The sequence below is a fragment of the Mesoplodon bidens genome (assembly GCF_964165515.1).
Source record: "Mesoplodon bidens genome assembly, chromosome: 14".
Classification (NCBI taxonomy): domain Eukaryota; kingdom Metazoa; phylum Chordata; class Mammalia; order Artiodactyla; family Ziphiidae; genus Mesoplodon; species Mesoplodon bidens.
This window is the reverse complement of record NC_138170.1, coordinates 22,232,727-22,256,557: the sequence shown is the minus strand read 5'-3', so window position 1 is coordinate 22,256,557 and position 23,831 is coordinate 22,232,727. Positions and strand designations below refer to the sequence as shown.

General features: G+C 52.4%; 2 protein-coding genes across 4 annotated transcripts in view; one reads left to right on the top strand and one right to left on the bottom strand.

Moving 5' to 3' along the window:
- The window catches only part of TGFBRAP1 (transforming growth factor beta receptor associated protein 1), a 43,932-nt gene extending 31,954 nt beyond the window's left edge, over positions 1-11,978 (top strand). For all 3 annotated transcript variants that reach the window (XM_081254952.1, XM_081254951.1, XM_081254950.1), the window contains 6 exons: positions 161-218; positions 3,134-3,277; positions 4,846-4,989; positions 5,866-6,025; positions 7,125-7,558; positions 9,396-11,978. In XM_081254952.1, the coding sequence (XP_081111078.1) occupies positions 161-218; positions 3,134-3,277; positions 4,846-4,989; positions 5,866-6,025; positions 7,125-7,558; positions 9,396-9,572 (1,117 nt within the window). In that variant the 3' untranslated portion in view covers positions 9,573-11,978. The remainder of the gene's footprint in view (positions 1-160; positions 219-3,133; positions 3,278-4,845; positions 4,990-5,865; positions 6,026-7,124; positions 7,559-9,395) is intronic.
- Positions 11,979-20,347: 8,369 nt separating this feature from the next.
- GPR45 (G protein-coupled receptor 45) lies at positions 20,348-21,916 on the bottom strand. Its single transcript, XM_081253989.1, has one exon. The coding sequence runs from the start codon at positions 21,866-21,868 to the stop codon at positions 20,567-20,569; it is 1,302 nt and encodes a 433-aa protein (XP_081110115.1). The 5' UTR covers positions 21,869-21,916; the 3' UTR covers positions 20,348-20,566.
- Between the last annotated feature and the right edge of the window lie 1,915 nt (positions 21,917-23,831).

Below are 23,831 nucleotides of genomic sequence, written 5' to 3'. Positions count from 1 at the left end.
AAACAGAAAGGAGGATCTTTCTGGTGCTTGAAATTTGTTGTTGAACTGAGTTGAATAGCACATGTGGGGCTGGGGGCCCAGGGCCAAGGGTGTTGCTGTGGGGGTACTGCCTGCAGTGGGTGGTCAGGAGAGGGTGCACTTACCCCGAGTTTTCTTCCAGGTACTTTGCACTGGGGCTGCTCTATCATTACAACCACCAAGACGCTGCTGCCGTTCAGGTGAGTTCAAAGGCATCTCAGCACTGTTTAAAAACCACCACCATTTAGCTTAGCAACTAAGTTGCTAAGCAGCTAAGCCCATGTGCCACAACTACTGAGTCTGTTTGAAAAAAAATCACAAATTGATAGAGACCAGTCTTGCCTGATCTACGTTTTTTACAAAACAAAAATAGTACTGTTTTAGAAAGCGAATCCTTGAGAAATGTTGTCCAAGGATTTTCTTTTATTTGTTTGTTTGTTTGTTTGTTTGTTTATTTATGGCTGCATTGGGTCTTCATTGCTGTGCACAGGCTTTCTCTAGTTGCGGTGCGCGGGCTTCTCATTGCGGTGGCTTCTCTTGTTGTGGAGTACAGGCTGTAGGCACGCGAGCTTCAGTAGTTGTGGCTTGCAGGCTCGGTAGTTGTGGCTTGCAGGCTCTAGAGAGCAGGCTCAGTAGTTGTGGCACGTGGGCTCAGTAGTTGTGGCGCACGCGCTTAGTTGCTCTGCAGCATGTGGGATCTTCCCAGACCAGGGCTTGAACCCATGTCCCCTGCATTGGCAGGCGGATTCTTAACCACTGTGCCACCAGGGAAGCCCCAAGAATTTTCTTTTCTTCATCTTTCCATCTCTTTAAAGAACATTGTCAAGACTGAGTTGTTTAAAATGTAAGAAAAATAGGATTTCTTACTGAGCCACAAAGCCTGTGACTCCACTGCCTTATCAAAAATTAAGGCTGTGAGTAACAGGTTGTAATTTCCACTGTTAATGACAATACGTCTTGCCAGAGAGCTGGGTTGTCATGTCATCTGTGACAAAACTAAAGCTGATCAAGGCCAGTCACTTGCCCGGGTGGCACCACTGGTCAGCAGGAGAGCTGGGGACTGAGCCAGTGCTCAGGGCCCTGGCAGGGGCTCTTGCGCCCAAATTTCTCATCTTGTCTCTTGTCTTGCATCTTTTGTGAGCGGCCAAGAGCATCAACAGTGCTCACCAAACTCACCAAGCATATCTGGTTGCTTTGAGAAATTACCATGGTAACATGATTGTGGGATAGGTTAAAAAAAAAAAAAAAAAGGTTCCCATCAACATACTCCCCATGGCTAAGAGCAGATTTGGGTGTCAAAGCTAAAATTTTTATTTTTTTAAAACACCATGTTCTGAGAATTTGTTATAAGTGTGTTAATAACATCAGCAAAGCTATATAGACAGGAGTTTACAAAATTGAAATAATATGGAATAAATCACCATATATGGCAGAATTTTTTTAATGACACATTTCAATGGCTGTGTGAATAGTTTGTTTGATTTGGGGAATTCAGCGCTGAAGAAACTAGTAACATAAAAAACATTGGTGTGCTGCTACCAGAATTACGGCTGCCTGTGACAAAACTAAAGCTGTTTACACTGCCTGCCTGTTTCCTGGGCTGCTTGCTGGTATGGTGTAGTTCAGAAGTCAGTGTGGACAGGTGGGTGAGGACCACGGCACAGACGATGATGCAGGGGGGCTCTCAGGCAGCCCCCATCTCTGCCACACCTCATGATGCCACTTCATTCTGAGGCTCTGAAAGTAAGATTCAGTTTACAGGGACTTCCCTGGTGGCGCAGTGGTTAAGAATCCGCCTGCCAATGCAGTGGACACAGGTTCAAGCCCTGGTCCGGGAAGATCCCACATGCCGCGGAGTAACTAAGTCCGTGCGCCACAACCACTGAGCCTGGGCTCTAGAGCCCACGAGCATCAACTACTGAGCCTGCACACCTAGAGCCCGTGCTCTGCAACAAGAGAAGCCACTGCAGTGAGAAGCCTGCGCACCGCAACGAAGAGTAGCCCCTGCTCGCCACATCTAGAGGAAGCCCACGCGCAGCAACGAAGACCCAACGCAGCCAAAAATAAATAAAAATTAAAAAAAAAAAATAGTACATATGCACAGTGGAGCATTAAAAAAAAAAAAGATTCAGGGGCTTCCCTGGTGGCGCAGTGGTTGAGAGTCCACCTGCCGATGCAGGGGACATGGGTTCGTGCCCCGGTCCGGGAAGATCCCACATGCCGCGGAGCGGCTGGGCCCGTGAGCCATGGCCACTGAGCCTGCGCGTCCGGAGCCTGTGCTCTGCAACGGGAGAGGCCACAACAGTGAGACCCGCGTACCGAAAAAAAAAAAGATTCAGTTTACATGGCAGGGAAGTGTCTGGATGAAATAGCAAAGGACTTTATTATTAAAATCTACCCTGAGCCCCCATGCAAAAGACAGTAGGAACACCAGGGCACAGGGTCACCAGAGGTTTTTGAAAGCAAATCAGACTCTCACAGTCCCAAAAGGTCTTCAAAATCAGAAATTCCTGTGACAGAGAAGGCTGGAACAGCCTGGCTGATGGATGTAGGTGAATTTCTTCTGTGTCCCAGCATTGTCAGTGATGATTTTATTTCAGGAAGAGACTTGTGTGTGTGTGTGTGGTATGTGGGCCTCTCACTGTTGTGGCCTCTCCCGTTGCGGAGCACAGGCTCCGGATGCGCAGGCTCAGCGGGCGTGGCTCACGGGCCCAGCCGCTCCGCGGCATGTGGGATCTTCCCAGACCGGGGCACAAACCCGTGTCCCCTGCATCGGCAGGCAGACCCTCAACCACTGCGCCACCAGGGAAGCCCCCGGAAGAGATATTTTTTAATGCATCCAAGTCTCCTCATATACTATATTTACTATTTGTATTACTATGATCTCATTAAAAAGGAAAGAAAAAGAACTTGGTGCTTTATGTTCCTGATTTCCTGGACCATGTCCCCTCTTTTTTTTCTCGTGTGTGTGAAAAAATTAAAATGGATTTAAGCCTCTAAAGTTTCTCCTGCCACCCTGAAATATTGAAAGGCCAGACAAATAAACACATGGCCTTTCTGAGCTAATTCTAAGAGGTATGTAACCTTCCCTACCTTCTTTTTTCTTCCTCTCCAGCTGTGGGTGAGCATCGTGAATGGGGATATTCACGACTCCACGCGCTCAGACCTGTACGAGTACATCGTGGACTTCCTCACCTACAGCCTTGACCCGGACCTCGTGTGGCAGTATGCTGACTGGGTCTTGCAGAAAAACCCGGAGGTTTGTGCTTAGTAAACGCATTCGTTCAGGGGCGGCAGCGGGGCTGGTGAAAATGGACAGAAAACTTGATTCTAGGTGGGAAAACAAGCTACACTTTAACCCTTCTCTCCACTTTCTTTCCCGCCCCTCCTTTTAATACATGGCTTGAGCCGTCTGAATCCCAGCTCTCGAGGAATTTCTGCATTTCAGTGCTTCTGCACACCTGTGTCGGGGGCAGGCCACTGTGTAGGAAAGCAGAAAGCACCGCAGGTCAGGTCTTAGCATCTTCTTAAACACCTGTGTGTTGACCCCCACCTCTAACGGCATCTGGTCCCTTGTTCTCTGTGGGCTGGAGCAGGACCAGACTGTTGCCCTGCAGGGCGTGGAGCTGGGCCGGGGGCACACCAGGCAAACCGTCATCCTTGCTTCTATGTGTCCCCAACCCCCTTTGGGAGGGGTGGGTTGGGGACATAGAAGGACCCTTTTTGTTTGTTTGTTTTCATCAGTCATTTTATTAATCCTTAAGGGAAATGTAAATCAAAACCATTTCACACCCAGTAGGATGGCTAAAATTTAAAAGGCAACAATAGTACGTGTTGGCAAAGATGCAGAGGAATTAGATTCATTGTTGGTGGGAAAGTAAAACAGTACAGTCATTTTGAAAGACAGTCTGGCAGTTCTACTAATGGTTAAACAGTTATCATATGAGCCAGCGATTTCACTCCTAGGTATGCATCCAAGAAAAATGAAAACCTTTATTCACATAAAAGCTTGTACATGAATATTTATGGCAGTATTATTCACGACAGCCAAAAGAAAGAAAAAACCGTGTCCATCACTTGATGAATAGATAAATAAAATGTATATGCACAAAATGCAATAATACTTGGCAATAATAAATGAAAGGGGTTCTTTTTAGTATTTTTTTATAAAGTTATTTATTTTTATTTATTTATTTTTGGCTGTGTTGGGTCTTTGTTGCTGTGCATGGGCTTGGGTCCCATGTGGGTAATGCACACAGTGGGTATGGGCGTTTGGAGAATCGAGTTCACTGAATCTTCAGCCGCTTGTATCTTCTTTCACTTATGATCCAGCAAGTGACCGTCCTTGCTTTGGATGATCTAAATGTTACAGAGTTGTTGCTTCATGGATTGTCAAAACCTACCACCAATAAATGTTTGGTTCCTTACTTTCTGACCCTTTTATAAGGAATTCCAGCTGGAGCTCTGCGGCATTTCCTGTCTCTGTCAGTGCTTCATCTGCACTGTTTTTCCGAATCGTCATGTTTTTTTGTTATTTTTTTAATGTGGACCATTTTCAAAGTCTTTATTGAATTTGTTACAATATTGCTTCTGTTTTATGTTTTGGTTTTTGGGCCGCGAGGCATATGGGATCTTAGTTCCCCGACCAGGGATTGAACCTGCAACCCCAGCACTGGAAGGCGAAGTCTTAACCACTGGACCACCAGGGAAGTCCCATGAATCATCATGTTTTTGACAGTGGTTTTACCCAAAGCATACAGTGCTCAGAATGAAGATAAGATGGGGTCTTTGCAAAGCACGATAAATAAATTGCTATTCTTCTTTCAGGTCGGAGTTCAAGTTTTCACCAAGAGACCTGTAGACGAACAGCAGAGTAGATTTAACCCAGATGATATCATCAGTTGCCTTAAGAAATACCCGCAAGCCCTGGTTAAGTACCTAGAACATCTGGTCATGGACAGGAGACTGCAGGTGAGGCCCCAGAGCGCAAGCTGAGCTGCGTGGGCTGCGGTGGCATCACTGGGACCTGAACTTGGCCCACGGGTCTAACGTAATGTCTTGTGTTCCCGGCACTCAGTCTGTACACGTGGGAGGTCAGGGAGGGAGCCGGATGTTCAAGAAAGAGACCGGCGGCCTAAGTAGCTTTTTTTCTCACCCTCCATCTCTTGTCCCCTCTGCTTACATTTTCTTCTCTTTTCCTTCCTTGTTATTCTTTTTTTTTTTTAGAGTTTTTTTTTCCTTGGTATTCTTAAAGGAAATGAGGAAAGCTGTCCCTTTTTTGGAGAATACCTAAATCCCGTGGCCCTTACTTCTCAAAATGAGATATTTTCCCATAGATTGTATTTTATTTTTTACATTTATTTATTTATTTATTTATTTATTTTTGGCTGTGTTGGGTCTTCATGTCTGTGCGAGGGCTTTCTCTAGTTGTGGCAAGTGGGGGCCACTCTTCATCGCATTGCACAGGCCTCTCACTATCGCGGCCTCTCTTGTTGCGGAGCACAGGCTCCGGACCCGCAGGCTCAGCGGCCATGGCTCATGGGCCCAGCTGCTCCGTGGCATGTGAGATCCTCCCAGACCAGGGCTCGAACCCGTGTCCCCTGTATTAGCAGGCAGATTCTCAACCACTGCGCCACCAGGGAAGCCCTCCCATAGATTTTAGATTCAGCTTCTCTGTGTCGTGGTTTCTGAAAGCTTTTGCCCCAGTACGTGTATTCTGTGGTTGTCCTGTAGCCCCCGCTCACCTTGCACGTGCAGTCTCGGGCACCTGCTGGCTGGTTGGTTGGGGGACGTTCTCTGGGCTCCCCTAGCAAATGCTGTCTGTCTGCTTGTCCTCCTGTCCTGTAGAAGGAGGAGTACCACACGCACTTAGCCGTCCTCTACCTGGACGAGGTGCTGCAGCAGAGGCCCAGCGCCAGTGGCAAGGATGCAGAGGTGACCGAGACGCAGGCGAAGCTACGCCGCCTGCTCCAGAAATCCGATTTGTACCGAGTCCACTTTCTGCTGGGTGAGTGCATCTCTCTGGATAAACGTCACCGGCGGGGGTGGGGGATGGGGGCAGGGACGGAGGCCTTGGCCTCTGTTCGTCTCTGTTCGGGGGGCAGGGGTTGGATTGTGAGCCTCTGTGGCACAAAGTCAGCCTCCTGAGGGCAGGCGAGCCTCCTTGTCCGTCCTCCACCCTCTGGAAACGGACAGGGCCCCTTAGCTGATGACACGAAGGCTGCCCTGGGCGTTGGGAGGTCTGCATGTCTGCTGAGCCAAGCTGCTTTGAACTTGTTTATTCGGCTTTGAAGCCCTCAGGTCAGTTCCTTCTGAGGCTCCAGCTCTGATCACGGCTTTGAAGGTGGCACTGCCCCCAGCAGTCCACTTGGCTGCCCCAGGCTTGGAGGAAGGCGGGGGTCCTGGAGGGGGTCTGGTTTTCATTTCCTCCAGGGCAGAAACCACACTGTCCATGTTGTTGTGTATGAGCCTCCGAGCAGCACCTGGCAGACTGAACCTGTCTCTTGCTGTATCGGGCACCGTGGAGTTTCCAGGTTGTCCTTACTGGGTTAATATATTTCTCTTTAGCAGCTTTTAACACCGCTCTCTGACCATTAACTACACCGATTCTCATTGCTCGCGGTAGTTGTGTCCTGTAGAGTCTCCACAGCTGAGTTCACGGACACTGAGCCATCATACCTGCAGGAATGCAGGGTCAGGCTCCTGAGGACCTCTGGTCACATCCTTTTCACCAACCGATCAATATGTAACCTTCTTTATGTGTGTTCCTACTTAAAGACCCCTTATTTAATGTATGTTGTTGATTCAGTGACACTGAGCTCGTGGCCAGCAGCACGTGACTCAAGCCTGAATGATGCTCGTGTGACACGTGGACTTTGTCCTAAGGCACATGGCAGCCCTGCGGGGAGGCTACGTGGACACCCCTGAACTCTGCCACCCAGGCCAGGGCGTCCAGGCAGCCTGGGTGGCAGAGGAGTTCAGGGGCATCCGGGCAGCCAGGCTTGCTCTGCCCGTTCTTAAGCTCATGGCTCATGCAGTTGCGGCGTTGGATTGGCACCACCCGGCGCAGGCCCTGCCGTTTCTAACCAGCAGGTCCCACCTCACAGACAGGATCCGGGACGCCGGGCTCCCCATGGAGAGCGCCATCCTGCACGGGAAGCTGGAGCAGCATGAGGAGGCCCTGCGCATCCTGGTCCACGAGCTGGCCGACTTCCCGGCAGCGGAGGACTACTGCCTGTGGCGCTCCGAGGGCCGGGCCCCACCCTACCGCCGGCGGCTCTTCCAACTGCTGCTGGCCATCTACCTGGGCCCCGGGCCCTCTGCGCCCGAGCTGGCTGTGGCCGCTGTGGACCTCCTGAACCGCCGCGCCGCCGAGTTCGATGCGGCCCGGGTCCTGCAGCTGCTGCCGGGCACGTGGTCGGTGCAGCTGCTCTGCCCGTTCCTGATGGGGGCCATGAGGGCCAGCGTCCACGCCCGGAGGACCACTCAGGTGGCTATGGGCCTGGCCAAGTCCGAAAACTTGATCTACAAGTACGACAAGGTGAGAGCCCGGCCCTCTCGGGCGAGACGTGTGATTTCAGGTTGGTTTTACCCGTGGAAAAATTGTCCTTGTCCGTTTCTTCTCTGTAACTTCAACACACGTGATTTCTTCACACAGTCACAGGTGTGCCCAGGTGGGAGCGGGGCCGGCAGGTGTACGGTTGGGGCAGCTTCCCGCCCCTTTTAGACACTGACGGTCCGCAGAGCCGCGCTCCGGGCCCTGGTCCACGCTGCACGTCACGGTGTCACTGCATCCGCACAGCGCTTCCGGGCACAATTGTGTCCCCATCACAGAAGGGGGGCAGGGGCGCCAGGAGGTGACACAGGACACAGGATCCCGGCTATGGACTGCAGGCCGATGCAGAGCCGCACGTTCTGGGTCCCCATCTCTGTCTCCTGGGCTTGCTGTGACTGATAACAAATCCCACAGGCCGGGGGCTCAGACGACACGCATCCAGTTCTCACCGTCTGGGGGCTGGGAGCCCGAGATCCAGGCGCCAACAGATTCGGGGCCTGGTGAGGCCCCCATCTCACTGAGCTCATGGGGCCGGGAGCCAGCGCTGGTTTCTTCCTCCTCCATAAGGGCCCTGAGGCCGTCCTGGGGGCCCAGCTCCAAACACCATCCCACTGGGGGTCGGGGCCTTGACGTTTGGTGAGAGATACAGGCATTCAGTCCATAACATCCCCAAGCTCATCCAGAGGAGGCTTCTCTCTGGTGAGGCCCAGACGCCCTGCAGCCAGCTGGGTGTCCTTCCAGAGCAGGAATCCGCCGTGTTCCTCCCGCTGGGAAGCCTTCATTGACTCCCCAGTGGAGAAGCCGAGGCCGGCAAGATTCAGCCTCCCTCCTCTGGCCTGTCCCCGCCCGTCCCAGGGAGCTCAGAACCTCCCAATGGACTTGCCGTTTCATACATACGGCCTTTGAATCCACCGTTTCCTCTGCCTGAGACGGCTCACCTCTTCCTTTTGTGCCTGGTGAACGCCCACTCGAAACCCCGCCTAAGTCTTTCCTTTGTGAAACCTTCCCATCCCTTGAAGCAGATGGGTGCCCCGCGTGCCGACTCACGTGCTGCATCCGTAGCTGTCCCCTTGCCTGTTAGGCTTTGGGTTCTCTGAGGGCAGGAACTTCCTTTACTGATCTCGGTATTCCTGAGCCAACCTGGCATCTTGAAGGCATTGAATGTTTGTTGAATGACTAAAGAAACTAACGAGTAGGGTGAATTCACTAAGCCGACACTCTGTCCGGCTACTAGGCTGACTCGCTGGGCTGATTCACACACATTGCAGAAACGCTTTTAGCTTGCAGAACTCGTCCTGTTTATCGGACAAGAAATAATAAAGTTTTGTTAGTTTTGTTAGTTACATTTAAAGGAAGGAAATGATGTTTCCTGGGGCCGGTCAGGAATGTGCCACGGATCAGCCCTGTGGGTTTGACCCAGTCTCTTAGTTGGACCTTAACTTTTCTTGTTTGCAAACGAGGGAAGCAGGGAATTCGATAGCTTTCACTGTCTTGTCGGCTCTAACGCCCCGTGATTCTGCAATAGGCCTTGCTTGAATAGATCAGAGCTCAGAGAATCTTTGAAAGATCTTGGTGAGAACTTCCTCCGCCAGACAAGCAGCAATTACTTTTGTAAAATAAGAAGGCAGTTTTGTAGCTTTTTTGACTTTTCCAGTTCCAGAGGATGTTTTTGTTTATTTTCACTGCTGATACTCTGTTTCGAGAAATTGATATTAAAGCTGTTCTCACCAGTGATAAAACAACCCATGGGGTAATGCGTGTCAGCTCTGAAAACCGGTGTCACTTACGTCACAGGCGTCCCTGTCTTTGTTTCTTTTTGCAGATGAAGCTGAAAGGAAGCTCAGTTCGGCTCTCAGACAAAAAGCTTTGCCAGATGTGCCAAAACCCCTTCTGCGAGCCTGTGTTTGTTAGGTATCCCAGCGGTGGTCTCGTCCACACCCACTGTGCGGCTGGCAGGCACACGAACCCCAGCTCCCCCAGCCCCGGGGCTCGGACTTGAAGAGGCTGGGCCGAGGGCTCCTTACCAAGCTGGCTGGGTGCACAGAGCAGGAAGCCGTGTCAGCCGTCATCGGGTTCTGGGGGGCTTCGGTCCGTGGGAAATGGGATGCGGCCGAGCCCCTGCATTGGATGGAAATGGATAATCCCCAAAATAGAGACATGCCAGATTCACCCGTCCAGGGACATCGCCACCCAAAACAGATGTCTGCTCTGAAAGGAAATGAGCCTTCCTGTGCCACCCGGACAAACCAGACCCCGCACCCCGAGCCCCGATCGGTAGACACGTATGTGCACTGGAAACGTTTGCTCCGGTGGCACGGAGGGGACCGCGTCCTGGTGGGCGAGCGGCCAGGGCGCAGAGCTCTCTATCATCACCGCCTGGCCACGCTGCGGGCTCTGCCTTTGCCCTGAGGGACAGCTGACCCCAGGGAGGTATCCTTGTTCCTTCCCACTTCCCATCTGGCTTCCAACCCCTAAAAGATCTGCCTGGGTACCCAGGCCCTCCCTTTGGGGTAAATTCCTTCGCTTCTGGCTGCCCCGCAAGTGAAGGCCCCGAGAAGCTGTGATGCGCCAGAAGGAACTGCTCGCAGGTCTGGAGCCGCCGGTGGGGACAGGAGTGCACGGCGCGTCGCCCGCCGGTTTGTTTGTAACTCCGTGATTAACATGTTCAATTAGAACTTTTAATTTGGCGTTATATCCTCTTCGTGATCCTTCTGTCTTTTGGAAATTCACCTCCATCATGTTCATTAGGGACGTTTTTCTTTCTACCCCCCCATTGATTCCTCGAGAAATTAAAAGGGAAAGGTCGTGAGCACACACCAAGCGTGTTTTCCGGGGCGGCTGGTGGTCACCTCCACGCTGGCCAGGGCGGGCCGTGGGTGACGGCTGCCCTGCGCGACGGGGATGTCGCCCCTCCCGAGGGAGCGCCGCCCCCAGAGGAAGTCCAGGCAGGCTGCCTTACCTCTAGCACTTTACACGCCTGCCCTGCGGCTTCCTGCACACACGGGACAGTCACCTCCCCGCATCACAGACCCCGCGTCCATTCCGCGTCTCTGTCCAGCATTGCGGAGAAGCTGACGCTGTTGTTACTTCACTGCCCTCTTCTGAATTTCTTCCTGGTGATTATCGACTCTATCAGGGACTAAGAAGACAGATGCCGTGACGCCTGGCAAACGTGCATCAGCTCGTGCGTGTGATGAGGGGACCCCGGGATCCGGCCCCTCTCCTTCGGCCCAGGCCTTAACAGACAGGGTGGAGAGCTCATCCTCCCTTCTGTGAAAACGCTTTCTGTACTAATCATGGTCACTGTTCTCCTTCCTCTTGTGATTCCAAGGGGGTCCAGAAAGCAAAGGCATCCATGCACTCTTCCCTACTGTGTCTCGATTTCTAAAGAATAAATGAAGAAATTCTTGCAGCTCAGCCGTGTGCTGTGTAAGCTGGTGTGAATGAAAGCCCAGTCATGAGTCTTACCCTGCAGATGGCTGTGAAGGAATGGCCGTGTTACTGGGGACGTGACCATTACGACTCGTGAGTTTGGGGTTATCCCTCAGAGAACAAGCGACTAGGACACGGAAAACTGCACCTTTAAAAGCACTGTTTCTCTCCACGAGATGGGTACAATCCTGGAAAAGCCTTCGGATTGTTCCTTTCTCACTTGGGGGCACTGGTCTCTCTTTGCTCTGAACGCTGATCAATATTTTGAAATGTTTGTTATCCTTTAGAATGATGGGAACGGAAGTTGAGCAGTTTTCTATCTCTACTCTAGAACCCTCGAATGCAGCAGAATTCTCTGACCCTGTGCCGAATTGTTAAAAACCTTGCCTTTCTCTAACTCCCACAAGGCCCTTTTCTCAAATCATATTTTTTAAAGAAATACGTGGTTCTTTCTAAAGACCTGCTCTCTTGTGATTGTACCATTGGTTAGAGGAATTAGAACCATCACTCGGCCCTTGTCCCCCTGGGTCGCTTCGATGTCACCATCCTAGTTAAAATAGCACGAACTGGACTCAGCTGACATTAGTATTCTCTGGGGAAGACTCTTCAATTTCACGAGCTGGTTATCTGCTGTCGCTTATCCGGTATCCACGTGGGAGTGGCACGTGGGCTATGGAGCCATGAGCCCGCGCTCAGAGATGGAAGGCCCGGGCCTGAGCCCCGGATGTGCTTGCAGTGGGGCTCCAGGGGCCCTGGGTACCACCCTTGAGTCACTGCCTGTCACACAGCCGGGGTAACCTGGGCTTCCCCCTTGCTTGCCTATGGAAACCTGGTCCTTTCAACTTTACCCTTTGCCCCTGGTTGGATCCCAAATACACAAGGTGTACAAATGTAAACTTGTTGATTTTATTAAAATTCTTTTGATTCTTTGTCCCTACTGTAATTGTTTTTTAAATAAAAGTTATCTTGGTGACGTGATGCTTTCTGCTGCATGGCACCTATAGCCCAAGGGGCCATACAACTTAGTCATCTGCCCTGGTGGTGCCTTCCAGCTCCTGCAGGGACTTGCATTGGTCGTTCCTCAAATCCTTTGGTGTTGCTTCACTACGTTTTAATTTACGTCTAATTACGGTGTAATTTACTGGTGTAATTTCCAGGTATCTGGTGTTTGTACAAATACTAGAAAATACGCTGCTTTGTAGCAGCTGACAGAGAAGCTCAGCCATTCCCAACCTGCCTCGGTCGTGCCAGGGTGCACACCCACCGGGCCAGGAGCTGAGGGGCTAAAAGACACCTTACCAAGAGCTGTACGCAAGGTGCTAAGGGGGCAGTTTTCCTCTTTGAATCCATGCATTCATTTATTCATATATTCATTCATTCATTCATTCATTCATTCATTCCACAAGTATATAGTGGAAGATGCTCTGTGCCAGACATCGTGCTCCGTTCTGCAGAAAAACTGGTGAGAGACACATCTGGTCTCAGCCCTGCTGGAGGTAATGACAGCCCCGGGGGACAAATGCCAGAGGACGTGCAGTGCTGGTGGACCAGATGCACGGAGTTGGAGGGAGAGTGCTGCACTCGGCGGGGGGGGGGGGTGAGCTGGCTTATGGCCCCGTGGGGATGGAGAGAAAGAGGATCCAATGACTCTGCAGCTCGGGAAGGCGGCAGGGGACAGTGACAGATGAGGCTGGAGGCCGAGGCTTTATCCCAGTTCTGGGCAGAAGAGAAACCCGGGTGTCTGTGCCGTAGAGAGACCAGCAGTTCCCCCACCAGGGGCAGCCTCAGCCAGCGTGTCCATCTGGTATTGGGTCCATTCATCTTGGTCTTTACACGGTTTTTAATTATATGGGAAAGGAGTCCCACCCCCCAAAAAAGAAACAGAATGTTGTGGCCAGTTTATTTGGAGAGTCCCTTGTATTAAATTATAGTACAGGGAGGGCTTCCCTGGTGGTGCAGGGGTTAAGAATCCGCCTGCCAATGCAGGGGACACGGGTTCGAGCCCTGGTCCGGGAAGATCCCACATGCCGCGGAGCAACTAAGCCCGTGCGCCACAACTACTGAGCCTGCGCTCCAGAGCCCCGCGAGCCACAACTACTGAGTCTGCGCGGCACAACTACTGAAGCCCACGCTCCTAGAGCCTGTGCTCCACAACAAGAGAAGCCACCGCAATGAGAAACCCGCGCACCACAATGAAGAGTAGCCCCCGCTCGCTATTAGAGAAAGCCCGCGCGCAGCAACGGAGATCCAATGCAGCCAAAAATAAGGTAAATTAATTAAATAAATATTTAAAAAAAATTTTAAATAAAATATAGTACATGGATAAAAAATTGGAGGTATAGTAAGGCCAACAGATCAGGAGACAATTGCCACTGAAAAGATAGTTTTTATACTCACGGATCCCGGAGACCCTCCTCACAGGGGAGGGGGCACACCAGCCACATGGGGAAGCACCAGGGCCAGGCAGGAGGCACAGGGCGGGTCGGGGAACGTGGGCAGGAGCCTTTATTGTGGCTTCCAAGGGAAGGAAGGGGTGAGGCAGCTGGGCAGGCTTGGGGCTGGCGAGTTGGAATGATTTCCATGGGCTCTGGGCCCAGCGGCTGCCCCTGGCTGGCTGGCCCTGGCCCTGGGGGATTAGAGCAGGCGGATAGCAGCTCGGGGTGTGAGCACTCACAGAGGAGGCGGTGGGGTGTGGGCGCTGCTTGGGCTGCTTTGTATTTGAAGGGGCGCTCGCGGGCGAATGGTTCACTGTCCCCAGGAGCCAGCCAGTCCTGGGAGCGGCAACCTCTCCAGGGTCAGCCAGGGCCCGGATGTCAAAGCATCAGAATACAGAAAATCAAAGACGTGGTTAATACAGATGTTCGATTAAACCACTGGGGTGGCCACATTGTACTCTGCTTCCCAGGACAGAGAATTGAACGTGACGAGTTTAACGTACTTCTAACAGCAAGATAGCAAAGGCTGCCCAGAGTAGGGGATACTCATTATAGGATATTTTTTTTTAATAGTGGAAAACAGAAATAAACAAAACCAAACAGGGAGTACTTAAGTAACTTAGCTTCTGGTGCAGCCGCATAATGGATGACTCCCAGCCAGCAGAAATCACTTCAAAACATGAAAAAAAACTACCAAAACACTAAGCTAAGTTGTGGGATAGTATGATCTAAATTTCGCAAAAGAAATACACATTTTTATATGTAAGTTATAAAAACTGGAATATCTTTACTTTTCTTTATGCGTTTGGGTAAAAAGAAAGTTTTCACTTCTACAAGGAGCAAATTAACTCTATAATAAAAAATAATCAGTAGCTATGATTTTTAAAACTTGTCTAAGACTAGGGAACATTTATTCCTAAGGATGGAAAGTACTCCATTCTCTTACAGAATCTAAATCTGAACTTTAAGGTATAGCATCACCTCATGTCTAGTTAAGAACTTACCCATATCTGCTTATTGCATCATTTGAGAAGGAAAGGTTCGAGGAAAACAGAGCAGGGGGCCGGGGAGTGAAGAGGATCTGGGGGAAGAAGAGGGTCTGCAGGTTCACACGAAGGTATAATGGAGATTTAGACTCTGGGGACAAAAACCTGGTGGAACCTCTCACCTTGGAGAGCGTCTGAGCGGATGCATCTCAGTGGTCCCAGGGCTCCCCGCCAGGGAAAGCAGTTCCTAGCAGCCTGGACTGCCTGCTTCCTGAGAGGCCCGGCAAATCCCGTGACAATCGAAGCCTTGGGGAGACAGAGCCTCCTGCTCGCCACAGTGTTTCTCCCTTCACGCCTTGAAAGCAAATTACGCTTTGCACTTTTCCATATGCACTTATAAAGTTATTCAGTCCTGTTTGTCTTTTATGGTGAGGTGAGTGACCCTTTCTTCATGGTTTAATAAAACATCCGAAGTCTTCATGACACCACAGCAAAGCACGGCCAGGAGGAGAGACTGCAGCAGCATTTCAATGAGGGAGGAAATGAGAAATGAGTCCCCAAAGGACACTTAATAAGGAACAGCAAACCTGTCTTTTCAAAAATGCTTCTGGAAATGAGCTTGGCTGTTTTTTTCCGGCTGGATGGTTGGCAAAGGGACAGCAGCTGCCAGAGGCAGCAGGAGAGAGCGCTGGGGAGCTGGAACACGCAGATCCGTGCAAGGGACCGGCCTCATTACCCCGGCCCTGGGGATGGTCAGACGTTTACCTGGACACCTCCAGGCTGAGCTGGCATATCAGCAGCCTCGGATTCCTGGTTGTAGAAGGTAACATTCTGGTGACACCTGTGTGTTTCTCATACAGGTGAGTTCTTTCTGTTCCTATCCGACTAAGTAGGAAAAACCCCTCTGTGCTGCAGCCCCTCCCTGGTTTCCTCTTAGCCAGGCACGCTGGCACCTCTCCTATTCTTAGATCACCTCGCCCCCGGCTCCTCCAGGAGGAAAGGGCGGAGGGCGGAAGGTAAACCGAGACTGTCTGCTACAGTGCCCTTGCCCGCCCGCCCCAAATAATGTGCGTGCACGCGCACACACCATGCTATTGTGTTCCAACATCCTTTCATTCTTACACAATCCAGATGTAACCACCCCTAGGGTCCCCAGCCCTGTTTTCTTGAGCTGCCCAATCGCCATGGCCTGGCCCCGGCCCTCCTTCTGCAGGTCCACCTTGCCATCAGCAAACGGTCTGCACCTTCCAATAGGCGAAGCTTTGAAAGTATACTCTTTCCTTAAGCATAATCAAATTCTTGGCAGACTCGGTCTCAATCGCTGTTGATTGCGGTTTTAAATTATAAGTTTTTTTTTTATCTTGGCAAAAGTCATCTCTTTGTGGCTGCAAATTTTCAAACACCTATTGTGCCTAAAAGGTTAAATGTGGCGACTCTCTTCTCAGCCCAGTCATCAACGCATATGCAATTTCTGTGTCTGGACGCACATCCCCAGGCGCTGGGGGCTAGAGGTAAAGAGAGAGGTACCATCTTGGGTTGATTGTGTTTATTTTACATTGAGAAGAGGCTCAGTTATGAAATTTGTACTTAGGACTTAAGAATGTCTGTGTGTGCTAAGGTCGCTCGTTTTTCAAAATCGTGCAGTCTTGGCAGAGACTGCTGGCAGTCCCCCACCTCCTCCTCTCCTGTGCTGAGAGAGGCTTGACTGGACACGTGGGCACCTGACTAGGGACTCAGTCTCCCAGCCTCCTTTGCAGCCGGTGTGATCATGTGACTCACCCCCAGCCTCCTCTGCAGCTGGCGTGATCATGTGATTCATCCCCCAGCCTCCTTTGCAGCTGGCGTGATCATGTGACTCATCCCCCAGCCTCCTCTGCAGCTGGCGTGATCATGTGACTGGGCTCTGGACCAGGGAAGACCAGGAAAGACCAGGGGAATGTGGATGTGCCTGCACACTTTCGCGTCCTGAGGAGCCAGGACACCGACCTGGCTGCGGCCTGCACTGACCACAGAGATGAGGACGGTGCCCCAGGGACAATGCACACCGAGATGGGCGGAGCCTGAGTCCCGAACAACCCGGTGGGTAGGGAGCCCACCTCACAGCTGGACTTCCGTGAGAGTGGGCGAGGTTATTTTTTAAAGTTAGCGCTGGGGGTGGGGGTCGGTTACAGCAGCCCTGCCCATTTCCCCTAGCCCACTGCCTCCCCACCGGCCTCCCTCCCGCCTGCATCCCTGCATTCCCGGTTCCGCCACCCAGCTGTCTGCGGACCTTAGGACCACCGAGAACAGTGGGGGTGTGACCTCAGGCTGTTTCTCCAGCCTGGGAATAGGGTGGCACTACCCACCCACCCCTTCCCCTAGCAGCCCAGGGAGGCTGACTCACAGCCCTGGGAGCGTTTTGAGCGGAATGAAGTGGTCAATTCAGGCCATCGAGTCCATGCTCCTGGCTTCAGTAGCTGTTGTGTTCTTGTCAGCCGACCCTAAAATCTTACAAGCACATGAAGATAAGGAAAGGGCAGGACAGCCAGTTTCTGAAACACATTTTTACCCTTGCCCCAAGCAGACAAAGCTGGGACGTAAGCAGGTTGACAACACGACCCTAGCGATTACTGCCCCGTTATATCCAGCCCAGGCGTGGGACTAGATCCTCATATACATTATGTCATGTGTTTCTCTCGGGGGCCTCTGGCTGGGAGTGTCTCCCTCATTTAGGAGGCCAGGAAGCTGGACACGGAATCACTTGCTGGAGGCAAGGCTGCTGACTGTGTGAGCAAGGGGGACATAGCAACGTCGGAAATACTTAACATGGCAGATTTTTAGTTCCCAAAAAAGCGTGTACTGTAAATCATGTCAGGGGAAACTACGCCAGGGCCCAAAGTAGCCAAGTAGGAATTGATCTAGATTTTGCTCTTCATCTTGGTTGTCAGAATGTCCTAGAGAACCTTTGCCTTTATTTCACCCCAACAGCAGGGGGCCAAGATTCATGATGACAAAGTAGTGGATTTTCCCGGGTGGTGAGAATTAGGATGACACTTCTGAGACTTACGGTGTCTCGTTTTCTGAGGCAAGGCTCTCCCACGGGCCGTCACCACCACAGTCACTGCCCAGGACCCCACAGAAACAATTCAGCGCCCAGGGTTTGGGGGAAGTCCAGGGCCAGAGAGAAGATGAAAACATAATACAGAGAAGCAGTGGTTGCCCTGCAGGCATCAGGGAGGGAGACAAGAACTTGCTATTTATGTGGTATTTTAAGAAGTTCCTTGAAGGCCCAGCGAGACTGGAGAGAATCAGGAAGTCGGCAGAGTGAAAGTCAGAGGTGAAACTCACTGTCTGGAATTATCTAGCAGGGTGGGGAGCTTCTAAAAATGTGGGCGCCCTGCTGTGACCCTCCCACTGCGCAGTCTCCCATTGTCGTCAGTAATGCCCTTTAGTCATTGCAGCTCGGCTAGTGGCTTACAGGTTCTGGACCAGACTTCCCGAAGTGGGTGTATCTTAGGAGGTGTCCGACCCCAGATTCTTGGTGTACTAGTCATGGCTCTGGTGCTAATTTTGGCAAGAAACACAGTCTTTTTTTTTTTTTTTTTTAAATCAGCAGCGATATTATTTATTTATTTATTTATTTATTTATTTAGGCTGTGTTGGGTCTTCGTTTCTGTGCGAGGCCTTTCTCTAGTTGCAGCAACTGGGGGCCACTCTTCATCGCGGTGTGCAGGCTTCTCACTGTCGCGGCCTCTCTTATTGCGGAGCACAGGCTCCAGACGCGCAGGCTCAGTAGTTGTGGCTCACGGGCCCAGTTGCTCCGCGGCATGTGGGATCTTCCCAGACCAGGGAGCGAACCCGTGTCTCCTGCGTTGGCAGGCAGACTCCCAACCACTGCGCCACCAGGGAAGCCCAGAAACACAGTCTTATGCACCGAAAGAGCAATAATACTTTACTTAAAATATATACAAAATTATTACTTTGAAACATATATATTACTATCCAACATACATCAAATAACGCTGATTGATGTACATTTTGGTCCCTTCGTTCGTTCAGTTTTGTGACTTCTCTTTTACACGAGGCTCCTATAGAACGTTCTCTTACATGCCCGCCGGAGGGGAGGTCCCCAGAGGCCTGGTCCCCGTGGTGGTCTGGCTGTGCAGCTCTGCCTCGCGGCGGGCACTCGGGACACAGAAGTGAGGGGACCCACCTCAGTCAGTCACATGCCACTGACCATCTTCAACCAAACTCTGTGCCTCTCCTCTCTCCTCTCCTGTCTGTCTCCCTGTCCTCTCTCTCCTCTCTCTCCCTCCTACTCACTCTAGGTATACAATGGTCTGGGGGGTCTGGGCCTGGGTGTAAAAGGAGGGTGAAGTTGGTGAGAAAAAGTGCCAATTATTTTCTGGAAAAGCCCTCGTCTGGACTTAGGTTAATGTGAATTATGTTATCTTTCTTTTTTGCTTCTGTCACAGGAGGAAAGCATGGGAATGGGGAGCTGGTCTCTTCATACAACCTTGGAAAGGAAAGGAGAAGAAAAACACAAAGGGGAGCGTGTGTGTGTGTTACCGTTATCCTGAGATAAATCAGACACGTGCCTTTGGGCCCAAACGGGCATGACCCATCACGGTCCCCTCCAGTGCCTTGCATCTCGTAGGCACTTAATGAATGCTCACTGCATGGATGGATAAACGAAGGCAGGGGATCTGGTGACTACAAGTGGAAAACATGCACATGGCAGGGACCTCGGCAGGGATGTGGGAGACCCTCTAGGCCTGCTTCCTCGCTTGGCAGATGGGGAAACTGAGGCCCAGAGAAGTGGGGGGTGAAACGAGCAAGGTCACGTGACTACTTCCTGATGGAGTTAGACTTAGAACCATATTTTCTACATTTATCCTTAAATTTCCCACTCTCTTCAGATCTGAAGCTGTAAAGAGAGCTCCGTGGACTCGACATGTGCCCTGACCTCAGGAAAGTCACCTCCCCCATCAGAAGCTCCCAGTGGTAAAGGAGGCCCTGGGTGTAGAGGCCGGGCATATGAGACAAGCAGCAGGTCCCCTCTAGGCAGCTGCCCTCCTGGGATCCCAATCCTGCCTGGGCTGGGGGACCAAGGTCCCGGGGAGGTGGCCCCGACAGCAGTGGTCAGACCCCTGTGGCCCTGAGTGAGGTAGAAGAACACAGAGGTCAGTGGGAGTGGGTCATTGCGTCCCCGCCGCAGGTCCTGGGACGGGGTGAAGCGGCAGCCTCGGCGCGTCGAGAGGAACATGTAGACAGACCCCCGACCGCTTCTGGGGCTGAAAGCAAGTCGCTACAAGTACTTGCTGAAAAGATGGATCACAGGAGAAGGAGTGTGGTTCCTACTCACGGGGACAGACGGAATGAGGACAAGGGGGGCCCGGGGGCCAGAGGTGAGAGAGAGGGAAGGGGCAGGGGCTGTCACGGCAGGCAGGGAGGTGACAGGCTTCAGGGTGAGGGTCCAGGTGGGCCGGTCCAGGGAGGAGGGTTGAGGATGTGCGCTGGGGTGGGCTTGTCATTTCAGCCGAGCTGCCCCCGAACATTCTCTGGGCTTCAAGCCACCAAGGCCTCCCACGTGTCACACGGGGGCAGCTGAAAAGCCCAGGGGCCCCTCTGCTTCCCGCGTGATTTTGGTTTATAGAACGGACGATTCGGCATCGTCCAAATGCACATCTGACCACTGTAAAGAACCTGGCCTGTGTCCACGACGTGTGCCACAGACACAAACGCCTCTGAAGAATGCTGGCGCCCAGCACACTGACTGAGGACCCAGAGATGAACCTACTTGGGTTCCTCATGTCAGAACATGGCACCACAGCTGTCTCCGAGGCAGATCTTGAGAGAGCTCTTTAGACAGACCTCCTGCCCCGCAGCCAGCCTCCCTCCCTGCTCCCCTCACCTCCCTAACAACGTTGGGCCCGACTCCTCCATCACCCACCCGTTTCCCCTTTTGTCGTGACGGCCGTCCAGTTTCCATCAGACCCGCAGGGAGAAACAAAAATAATTCATCGTGCCAACCTGGGAGCCGCAGCTCACCCGGTAACAAATGAGTCCCTTTGTGCTTAAGAGCCCCCCCCCGCACCAAGTGCTGAGTGCACGGGAGTCCCAGGAAGCCGAGCGGGGGGCAGGGGGCTCACCGCCACCCCCTACACGGCGGACTGGTTTTCGGTGCACGCGTAGACGGTGCTCGGCTGGATTCGCCTCCGGATCCGCTCAGGCACTTTGGGCAGGATCTGCAAGGTCTGGGGCAGCAGCTCCAGGCAGGCCTCGCGGAACTTCTTGATTCGCCAGCAGTAGACGATGGGGTTGAAGACGGACTTGAGGTAGCTGAGCCCCAGGATGCAAGAGCTGGTGGCGTAGAACGAGGGGCCGCAGTAGAACCTCCGGCTGAACACGGACAGCAGGCTGTAGACGGAGTGCGGCAGCCAGCACAGCGAGAAGCCCACGAAGAGGATCAGGATGGTGGTGAAGGCCTTGGTTTTGAAGCTCAGGTCCAGGCTGACCTGCTGCTGCTGCCGCTGGAGCCGCCTCAGGCCGGCGCGGGGCAGCCACCGCAGGTCCAGGCCGTCCGACTGGTTGTGCACGCGCACGGCGTTCTTGCGCACCGTGTGCAGGATGCCCAGGTAGGAGCCGAGCATCACGGCGAAGGGCGCGAAGAAGGCGGCGCCCAGCAGCGCCAGCACATAGGCGCGGCCGGCCGGCAGTTCGGTGTAGCCCAGCACGCACTGCGGGGCCCGCGCCGGCACCTCCACCAGCGGCCAGGCGGCCAGCGACGGGGCCGAGACGCAGAAGGACAGCGCCCAGGACGCGGCGATGATCACCTTGGCCCTGCGGGGGTTCAGCCTGTCCTGGCGCTGCACGATGATGAGGAAGCGGTCCACGCTGATGATGAGCAGGATGGCCACGCCCTCCAGGACGAAGAACCAGTAGAGCGCGGCCGAGAGACGGCAGAAGGCGTCCCCGAAGTGCCAGCGGACGGTGACGAGGGTGACGGCAGTGAAGGGCATGCAGCACACGGACAGCATGATGTCCGAGAAGGCCAGCGTGGCCAGCAGCAGGTTTATGGCGGAGCGCATGGCCGGCCTCTGGTACACGATGACGCAGACCACGGCGTTGCCGAGGAGCCCCACCACGACCATCAGCATCATAAGGACCGCCAGGGACATCCTGAGGGGCGCTGGCGGCGCGGGGGGCCCGGGGTCCGCCACGTGGCTCCCGTTGGGCAGCAGGTATTCGTGGGTCTCGATGGACGAGCGGTTACAGGCCATCGTGGAGGAAATCCTGGAGCTGGGGCAGAGGGGGGAGGGAGGGGCCTCAGCGCCTCGGGGGCTGCAGCCTTTTGCCTGCCGGCTGCATCTACCTCCCGGTTGTCTTGGATCTGGAAGGCACTGCAAAAGCCTGGGGGAGCCTCCCTCTTTGGGAGCAACTGGCGGGGATTTGCGATTCATCAATCACAGCCTCATCATCTCCGTGACAACCGACTGTGTCCGCAGCTTTCTACTTGGACGCTCTCAGTGGCCTGGAGCAAAGAAGCACGAAAGAGAACGGGGTTAGACCTTCCAAGCACGGGTTGAATAGAGCAGTTTTTGCCTTTTATAGGTATTTTCAACATCAGAGTGGCGATGACTCACTTACTTACCACGTGGGACAAGGCTTGGTCTTCACAAATACGCCGAGCCTTGTCACATCACCCGGGAAACCTGATTAGACCCACCTTGTGGGGGACCAGACTTTGTAATCAACATCTCCATAATCAGCATATATTTTATAACTTGAATTATAAACAGCCTGATCCAGTGAAGGTTTGGACAAGGCAACCCCCAGTAGAAAGCCAGCTCCATGAGGGCAGGGTTTTGTCTGTGTTGTTTGCTGTGTCCCCAGCGGAGAAGATGCTCAACAGAAATTTTGTGGAGTAAGTAAATGGTAGTTGATGCCACTGCTATTTGTTTTAAGTGTGGAGTCACATGCAGTTGTAAGAAATAATCCAGCAAGATCCCATGTACCCTTCCCCCAATTTCCCGTAATGGTAACACTTTGGATAACTGTAGTGCTGCTAGAATGTTACTTTTGGAAACACTGATGAAAGGAGGACACTATCACCCCAGATAAACCCTTTTAAAGGGTGCTATCGGGGCATCCCTGATGGCACAGTGGTTAAGAATCCGCCTGCCAATGCAGGTGACACAGGTTCGATCCCTGGTCCAGGAAGACCACATGCCGCGGAGCAACTAAGCCCGTGCGCCATAACTACTGAGCTTGCGCTCTAGAGCCCGGGAGCCACAACTACTGAGCCCGTGTGCCACATCTATTGAAGCCTGCATTCTAGAGCCCACAAGCCACAGCTACTGAGCCCGTGTGCCACGTCTACTGAAGCCCGCACGCCTAGAGCCCGTGCTGCACAACAAGAGAAGCCACCGCAATGAGAAGCCCGTGCACCACAACGAAGATCCAACACAGCCAAAAATTAAAAAAAAAAAAAGATGCTGTTATCTTTCATTTCGTGTTTCTTTCATGGGTGTGGCCAGGATGGTGTTCTGTAGCTCAGTCCACAGCTTGCCTGAGCAGGTGAAATCCACCACTTTCCCATCACTGGGCGCCTCCGGAAGGCTGCTTAACCTCTGCTGGTGTGACCTTCTCGTCTGTAACATGCAAATTCCATAGCTTCCCACTGACCGATGACTTGACAGGCTGTCCACTTGAGGCTGAAAGAATGTCCTTGCAGAGGCTGGGGGACGTCGCTCCTTCTGGCATTCAGCATTGCTGGGGTCAGGTTGGAAGTGGGTTTGGTTCTGTTCCTTCACAGGTGACAAGTTATTGCCTCTTGAAGGCTGGATATTTTCTTTCTGAAAAATGTTTACAAGGCAGTGTCTAGATATGAGTCTTTTCTTGTTTTTTGTGCTGGGTACTCAGTGGGTCTTTTAAATCCAAAGCCATGTGCCCCTCAACTCGGAGAAAGTTTCCTTTTTCATGTCTTTGCTAGTTTTCTCCCTTTTGATCTTTGTGGAGAATACTTAACAGGTAGGTGCTGGACCTCACTGATTGAGCCTTAATTTTTCTTTTCCCTTATTTTTTTTTTTTTTTTTTTTTTTTTTTTTTTTGCTGTACGCGGGCCTCTCACTGCTGTGGCCTCTCCCGTTGCGGAGCACAGGCTCCGGACACACAGGCTCCGCGGCCATGGCTCGCGGGCCCAGCCGCTCCGCGGCATGTGGGATCTTCCGGGATAGGGGCACGAACCCGTGTCCCCTGCATCGGCAGGCGGACTCTCAACCACTGCGCCACCAGGGAAGCCCTTTTCCCTTATTTTTTAAAAAAATTTTATTTAAAAAAATTTTCATTGAAATATAGTTGATTTACAATGTTGTGTTCCCTTGTGTGTGTGTGTTTAATTTGTCTGCTTTGGACTCTTTTTTA

Bases quoted from the DNA above. Each gene is read 5' to 3' on its own strand.
- GPR45 (XM_081253989.1), bottom strand. From the start codon at position 21,868: ATGAATCGCAAATCCCCGCCAGTTGCTCCCAAAGAGGGAGGCTCCCCC.